Raw genomic sequence first — 8475 nt, forward strand, 5'->3', positions numbered from 1 at the left:
GATCTGAATGACTTTGAAATGAAATGTAAGCTCATGGCCCAATGAGCTTACAAATGTATATATAATAACTTTCTAAAAGGGTTCTCTTTACTGACTCACCATCCTGAATTTCTTCTCTTTGTTGTACAACAGTGCTAACTTATCTGGAATTTCTAAAGTTGGTTTCCACATTTGTCAGTTTTGGTACAGGAAGAATACATACAGACATGGAAAGAAAACACTTGAAAAAAGAGATTGAAAAACTCTTGTAAGTACTGCTTATAATCTGTTTGGTATTTGGTACTTTGGTGTAGACTTAAATTTTATTCTTGTATTTTATGCTCAGTGAATAATCCTCTGTCTTTCTTGAATCTTCAATACACATGAATAAGAAAGCATTGGATGGCTGAAAGTTGGTCCTAATTATAAACCACTCTTTTCTTTACAGGGGAGATTATGTTGGCATCATACTTCGGGAAAATGGATTTGACCCACAAGGAAAAAGACAAATCTCTTTTCTGGATGACTTGGTATGCTGCTACTTTTTCCTTAGAAATTAAAATATCTTATGGGGTTTTTTCCTGCCTTTATACAAGGCCTGAAATACCCTGCCCTGAGAGAAAATTAAAAAGTGTTTGTCATTGCTCCAGGTTACCAAACGAGAGTAGGGAAAGCTCACCTAACATGAAACATCTCCATCTACTGTCCTGACCAGCACTTTTCCTGGTTGTTTTTCCTTTAGGAATTGCACACAAGCCAAAGTGCATCCATGTGCTGCATGACCTTTGGTTCTTTGTGCCAGCGCCCTGCTGATGGCAGACATGCTTACCGGATAGCCAAGCCCCAGCAGAGGCAGCAACAGGCTGATTCCAGAGGAATCCCCATGTTAGTCTGTAGCAGCAAAACAAGGACAAGTCGTATGACTCCACTTAAGGCTGTGGTTGGCCTTTGCTGGCCACAGAGCCTCTAAATTAAGGATCAAGAGGATGTGCCCTTGCTTCCAAGGTATTTATGCTGTTTGTGTCCATCAAGGGTGAGGAACCTCCTCCACTCTGTAGGAGAAATTGAACCTGCTAGGCTAGCACACCTGGCCCATAGAGCCTGTGGGGAAGCTGCTTCCCTCTCCAAAGTGCCTGTGTCTCCCCAAAGCCATACCTACTGAAGACTCCTGGGAAAGGTTTCCTGCTGCTGCCTCTGTTCTGTGATAGCAGAAAGCAAAGGGGATTCCTCTTAACACATAATTTGCCCTCCCGACTGGCAGAGTGAGGCGCACACTACGTGCTTCATCCACCCTGCTTCCTCCCCAATAGGGGGAAGGGCAGGCCAAGCTTCCCCATCCTGGATTCCAGATGGAGGGATATCTTCCACCTGGTGCATCAGACCAGGTGGCTTTAGCCCTGCCTCACTGGGAAAAGCCCAGGCACAGGAAGCTCATTCCCTGGCCAAAGCCCTGTCTGGTGGAGCTCCAGCCAGCTCCTCAGCCGGGGACTGGATGATGCCAGGGGTGTGGGCTCAGCCCTGACATCATCAAGTTCACAGAGGCGTTATGCAGCCCCTCCCCAAGCCCAGCTCTTGTTCTCCATCCCTGATGTAAACACACTGAAACACTGCAACAAGAAGCCAAGCCCTCCTTGCAGAGTAGGTGGACAAAGCAGTACAATGTAGGCAAAGCAAACCTTGACCATCTTTTTCCCATCTTTTTTCCCAGGCTCAGTATGACTTGGCTGTAAATGTTGCTTTGGCTTGGCGCAGTGATTCAGAAGTCCAAATGCCATGGGGAAAACAAAAAAGGTAAGTATAAGAAAAGCAAATAAGTTCATCTTTTAGTGAAGCTATTAATGTACATAAAAGGCTGGATGTCTCATCCACTTAGGGTACATTCCTACAAAGCCTACAGCTCCCAGACTGGAATATGTTAGGAGCTGTAGGACTTTTTTCTGCTGAATGTGCATAAGATTGTGTCCTCAACCTGTACTGGTCTGAATGGAGTCATGCCCACCTTAAATCCAAGTAGCTTGCTGCAAGGTGTTCATCTCCATCTCCACCTCATTCTCGCTCTGCTAAGATTGTCAGTATCATGCTGCGGGGCATGAATTTACATGAAGCTGAACTCTGGCTTGCCCTGGATGCCAAACACTCCTGATGGCATCTGCAGACCCTTATGCTCCAGAATAAATGGTGATCCCCTGAAAAGCTTCCCCCCCTTATGGAAACCTTTTAAAGAGTTGCCCCTAACCCCCAAATTGTTCAGTTCCATAAAATATAGTGAGCAACCTTTACTGCAGAAAGCCAGCTCCCCCAACACGAACACATTCCAAAGCACAACATACCCAAAACATAAAACATGTTTTTTGTTATGCACCAAAACATGGTGCATAAAACTGCACCATTAATCCTCCCTTTAAAAAAAAAAAGTTTAAAAGGGGTTCTTTGGCCTAAGTAGAAGTTGAACTTGCTATCCTTGTCCTCAGGTTCATCATTCAGGGCTGAAAGGTACAACACATATTGTTCTATAATTGATAAGGTTAGCCTACCTAACTTCCATTTTTTGATATTTAATCTGGACAGGAAACTGCCACTGCCTCAACAGTATATCTATCCCAACCCAATCAAGAGAGAAGCAATGATTTTATCAGCTTATGCTGGGATGCTAATGGTATGTTACTTTTAAGAAATACTGTTTATTTCCTTTTGGATCATGGACCTGCATCCAGAAGGTGTGTCACTTTAAGGGTGCCCTGCCTTTGGCCAGCCTAACTAGGCACCAAGCTCCCTTTACATTCAAACACTTTCTTATAGAAAATGAGCCATTCCCTAGCCGGGCCTCACATATTCCCAGCACAGATTGTCTCCTTATTCAGAGGCTCCCTTTCTATATGTGATCTGCACCTGTCTTAGGCAGCACATATAGCCCATTAGCTGCCACTAATGACCCTCCTGATTAAATAACTTGGGAAACATGGGAAATTTGCTCAGATATATTGTGATTCTCTAACTATCTCAAGAGGTTCCTTGTGATGCCAAAGTGACCCTGACTTTATATACATATACTTGCTAAGACAGCTTATTATGGATTTCTTTCAACAATAGTCCTGCTTAGACTAAATGAATGGGAGCAACCATATATAGTTATGTAGTCAGGTATGTTACTTTTATTTTATTGCATACAGTCATGTCGCTAGTCGCGAAGTTGTGTCCGACCCATTGCGACCCCATGGACAACATTCCTCCAGGACTTCCTGTTCTCCACCATCCCCTGGAGTCCACATAAGCTCACGCCAACTACTTCAGTGACTCTATCTAGCCACCTCATTCTCTGCCGTCCCCTTCGTTTGCCGTCAATTGTTCCCAGCATTAGCTCTTCTCCAGGGAGTCCTTCCTTCTCATTAGGTGGCCAAAGTATTTGAGTTTCATCTTCAGTATCTGGCCTTCTAAAGAGCAGTCGGGGTTGATCTCCTCTGACTGGTTTGATCGCCTTGCGGTCCAAGGGACGCGCAGGAGTCTCCTCCAGCACCACAATTCAAAGGCCTCAATTCTTTGGTGCTCAGCCTTCCTTATGGTCCAACTTTCACAGCCATACATTGCAACTGGGAAAAACATAGCCTTGACTATACACACTTTTGTCGGCCGGGTGATGTCTCTGCTTTTTAGTATGCTGTCTAGATTTTCCATAGCTTTCCTCCGAAGGAGCAAGCATCTTTTAATTTCTTGGCTGCAGTCCCTGTCAGCAGTGATCTTGGAGCCCAGGAAAATAAAATCTGTCACAACCTCAATTTCTTCCCCATCTATTTGCTAGGAAGTGAGAGGACCGGATGCCATGATCTTAGTTTTCTTAGTGTTGAGTTTCAAGCCAACTTTTGCACTCTCCTCCTTCACCCACCTCAAGAGGCTTTTTAGTTCCTCTTCACTTTCTGCCATTAGAGTGGTATCATCTGCATATTTGAGGTTGCTGATATTTCTCCTGACAATCTTAATTCCAACTTGTGATTCATCTAGCCCCACCTTTCTCATGATATGCTCTGCGTGTAAGTTAAATAGGCAGAGTGACAATATAGAGCCTTGCCGAACTCCTTTCTCAATTTTGAATCAATCAGTGGTTCCATGTCCAGTTCTCACTGTTGCTTCTTGACCCACATATAGGTTTCTCAAGAGAAAAATAAGATGGTCTGGTACTCCCATCTCTTTAAAAACTTGCCACAATTTCTGGAACTCCCTAGCTTTCTCCATGATCCAGCGTATGTTGGCAATTTGATCTCTAGTTCCTCTGCATCTTCGAAATCCTGCCTGTACTTCTGGTAATTCTCGGTCCACATACTGCTGGAGCCTAGCTTGTAGGATTTTGAGCATAACTTTGCTAGCATGTGAGATGAGTGCAATGGTGCGGTAGTTTGAACATTCTTTGGCATTGCCCTTCTTTGGAATTGGAATGTAAACTGACCTTTTCCAATCCTGTGGCCACTGTTGAGTTTTCCTAATTTGCTGGCATATTGATTATAGCACTTTTACTGCATCAACTTTTAGGATTTTGAATAGCTCAGCTGGAAAACTGTCACCTCCATTAGCTTTGTTGTTGCTCAGACTTCCTAAGGCACATTTGACTTTACATTCCAGGATGTCTGGCTCAAGGTCAGTAACCACCCCATCATGGTTATCAGGGACATTAAGCTCTTTCTTGCATAGTTCTTCTGTGTAATCTTGCCACCTCTTCTTAATCTCCTCTGCCTCTGTTAGGTCCCTGCCATTTTGGTGCTTTATCATGTCCATCTTTGCATGAAATGTTCCTTTCATATCTCCAATTTTCTTGAAGAGATCTTTGGTCCTCCCTATTCTATTGTTCTCTTGTATTTCTTTGCACTGTTCATTTAAGAAGGCATTCTTATCTCTTCTAACTATTCTCTGGACTTCTGCATTCAATTGGGTATATCTTTCTCTTTCTCCCTTGTTATTGTTGGAAGCAGGAATTCTAGATCTTCCACTTTTCAGTTAGTGGAAGACAGGTGAACTTAAAATAAAGAAGCTGGAGAACACTTCAGCAAAGAATAGTAATTTTTAAAAATTGTTTTGTTTATATCCCACCTCTGCCTCCCAGGAGTGCAAAGCAGCATACATAATTCTCCTACTCCCATTTTATCCTTACAACAATCTGGTGAGGTAAGATAGGCTGAGATCAGTGACTGTCTCAAAGTCACACAGTGAGTTCTATGACCAAATAGGGACTTGAACTCAGAGCATCACAGTCCATCACTCTAGCCACTATATTATATGGGGAGCAGGGCAGGTGATCTTTAACATGTGAACTGGGCTGCAAGCATGTTCCCATTTTTGTTTGTTAAATATTAAGATTTAACAGAGAAAAGCTTCAGGAGTCAGATGGGGAGGAATCATAAAATAGCAGAGTTGGAAAAGGCCATGAAGGCCATCAGGTCCAAGCCCCTGCTGTTGCAGGACACCAAGTTGCACCATCCCACTCAGATGGCTGTCCAGCTTCTTTTAGAAGGTATCTAGGAGGCAGGATACAGAGCTACCCATCATGAAGTGCAGCATTTTACTTTCCTAGCTAGGAATGGATATGGCAGTCATTGCTGAACTCCATCAGAGACAGAGGGGAACATTCCTGTCTTCCTCCTCAAGTCTTGGAGGTCATGTTGGCTTCGAGAGGAAGAGCCACAAGGCATGGAACTTGAAGCATTACCATGATGACTCTTTAAATTATTAGCAGCAATGATGGATTTGGATGGGAGAAAGGAATTGAACTTTCCATCCCTCCCTGTCTGCCACTTGTCAGGAGTTAAGAACCCTGTACCAGTCCTATATAAAAAGGAAGATGTTAAAAGCTAAAACTAACCTGTAGGCCTGTTTCTACAGAATAGCCTTCCTATTGAAGATGTCATTGGGATTTATAGCACTGGTCCTTCTGCAACACCCCTGCACAGTTCTAAAGTAAGTTATTTAAGCATGGAGAGCATGATGCTAATGGGTGCCTTTTACCGACGGAGCCTCAACGACCTCTCATGGAGGCCCATTCCACACCCTCGGGGTCCTGACTGTCAGGAAGTGCTTCCTGGCATCCAAACGAAACCTTGGCTCCCTGAGCTTTGCTCCATTGGAGCGCGTCCTGCCTTCCTCTGCAGGGGAGAACAGGTCTCTACCCATCTCCATGTGACATTCCCTCACATACCTGTATGTCGCCAACAGATCCCCTCTGAGTCTCCTCTTCTCCAGGCTGAAGAGACCCAGTTCCCTCAGTCTCGCCTCATATGGCATCCCCTGCAAACCGGCCCCCAACCTTGTGGCCACAGGCTGCACTGACTCCAACCTGGCTATATCCTTTCTGTAATGAGCGGCCCAAAACTGAGCACAATACTCCAGTTGTGGACGCACTAGAGTCGTGTAGAGTGGTAGTAATACCTCTCTTGATCTAGAAGCCACACTTCTGGCTATGCAACCAAGGGTGGTGTTCGCCCTCTTGACCACCGCATCACACTGCTGACTCATGTTTAGCCTGCAGTCAACCAGTACCCTGAGGTCCCTTTCACAAGTGCTGCTCTCCAGCCACTTATCACCTAACCCGTACTTATGACAGCTATTCCTATGCCCCAAGTGCAAGACCTTGCACTTATCCACATTGAACGCCATCCTGTTTTCTCCAGCCCACTTCCATAGTCTGTCCAGATCTTTTGGATCTGGAGTACCTGCTCCTCAGTTGTGGCCACTGCTCCAGTTTTAGTGTCGTCTGCGAATTTGTTCAGCAGACTCTTCACCCCTTCTTCCATGTCGTTAATGAAAAGATGAAACAGGATCGGCCCCAGGACAGAGCCCTGGGGGACCCCACTTGTCACTGGCCACCATCCCAATGATTCCCCGTTAATGGTTACCCTCTGCTTTCAGTCAGTCAACCATGCCCTAATCCACTGGACAGTGCTTTGGTGTATCCCAAAACTCCTCAGTTTCTCCACCAGGATATCATGGGGCACTTTGTCAAAGGCTTTGCTGAAATCCAGGTATACCACATCCACTGCATCCCCTCCATCTAGCCATCATGAAACTTTGTCATAGAATTCCACAGTGTTTGTCTGGCAGGACCTGTTTATGCGGAAGCCGTGTTGTTTGGCTGTCAGCCTCCCTTCCCTATCTAGCATCACTAGATCTCTCTCTATTATGAGCCTTTCCATTGTTTTTCCTACAATGGACGTAAGGCTAACAGGTCTATAATTCCCCATGTCCCTTCTACTACACTTTTTGAAAATTGGGACCACTGATGCCACCACTTCACCCGTTCCCCACGAGGCCTCAAAAATGGAGGCCAGCGGGCGTGAGGGAACCCCTGCCAACTCTCTAAGTACTCTCAGGTGTAACCCCTCAGGGCCTGGCGCCTTTGTAATGTCCAATGCCCTGAGGAGCCCCTCGACTTCAAGGGGGGGTGACTCTAATCTGTGCCCCTAAATCCCCAGCCTCATCTAATCTCCTATGCAGATATCCCCCGTCCTGCTTTGGGGAGAACACAGAGGCAAAATAGTCATTTAGCATCTGTGCCTGTTCCCTCATATCAGTCACTGGATCTCCTTCCTCCTTATTTAGTGGTCCCACCACTTGTCTCCCCTTTCTCTTCCTATTTACATGCTGAAAGAAACCCTTTTTATTGTTCTTGATATTCTTGGCAAGTCTCAGCTTGTAATCAGACTTAGCCTTGTGAAGAATCCTTCTGCAAAGGGCCTCCTCCTCCCAGTATACCCTTTTGTCTATTTTCCCCAGTACCTACGGATGTTCCTCTTTCATTTAATCCCTCTAACCACCTCCTTTCTCATCCATGGTGGCACCCTCCTCCGCCTACCCACCTTACTGACCAGAGGTATCATCAAGGCTTGCGCCTCCAAAACCTCCCTTTTGAGTGCTATCCACCCCTCCTCAACTCGCTCACCTTCCCCTAACCTATTCCAGGAGACTTTCCCCACTCTGGCCTTCAGTTGGCCAAAGTTGGTCCTCTTGAAGTCCCAGCTTCTAGTGCTCGACCTGCTGCACATCCCCAGTCCCCTGATCTCAAAGCAAAGGATGGAGTGATCACTCACATCCAGAGCTCCCCTAATCTGTACTTCATCTATCAGCTCCTCCCTGTTGGTCAAGACCAAGTCAAGGATGTTTCCTCCCCTCGTCACCTCTCGGACCCTCTGTGTGAAAAACCCTCCCTCTATAGCTTCTAGGAAGCGACGTGACCTGGCTGTCACCGCCAAGTGAGTCTCCCAAGTAATATCCGGGAGAATTGAAATCTCCCATAATTACTGTGTCTCTCCCCCAAGATATCCTTAGAATCTGGCCTGTCAGGACATCATCCAGGGTCTCAAGTTGACCTGGAGGGCGATAACATACCCCCACTGTCAGGTCTCTTTCCCTGTCAAAACCCTTTAGTTTCACCCAGACTTCCTCTACTGAATCCCCATCTGTGCTGCATTCTATCTCACTGCATCCTATCCCTTCCCTGATGTATAAAGCCACGCCCCC

The 8475-nt window shown here is 45.7% G+C and overlaps 1 protein-coding gene across 1 annotated transcript in view; it reads left to right on the forward strand.

Moving 5' to 3' along the window:
* Nucleotides 1–200: 200 nt before the first annotated feature.
* Nucleotides 201–8475, forward strand: part of CUNH2orf80 (chromosome unknown C2orf80 homolog) — an 11053-nt gene continuing 2778 nt past the window's right edge. Inside the window, exons 1-5 of the mRNA XM_044432156.1 lie at nucleotides 201–247; nucleotides 428–509; nucleotides 1688–1770; nucleotides 2548–2635; nucleotides 5845–5919. Of these exons, the coding sequence (XP_044288091.1) occupies nucleotides 207–247; nucleotides 428–509; nucleotides 1688–1770; nucleotides 2548–2635; nucleotides 5845–5919 (369 nt within the window). The 5' untranslated portion in view covers nucleotides 201–206. The remainder of the gene's footprint in view (nucleotides 248–427; nucleotides 510–1687; nucleotides 1771–2547; nucleotides 2636–5844; nucleotides 5920–8475) is intronic.

The sequence above is a fragment of the Varanus komodoensis genome, unplaced genomic scaffold (assembly GCF_004798865.1).
Source record: "Varanus komodoensis strain SLA01 unplaced genomic scaffold, ASM479886v1 scaffold23, whole genome shotgun sequence".
Lineage (NCBI taxonomy): Eukaryota > Metazoa > Chordata > Lepidosauria > Squamata > Varanidae > Varanus > Varanus komodoensis.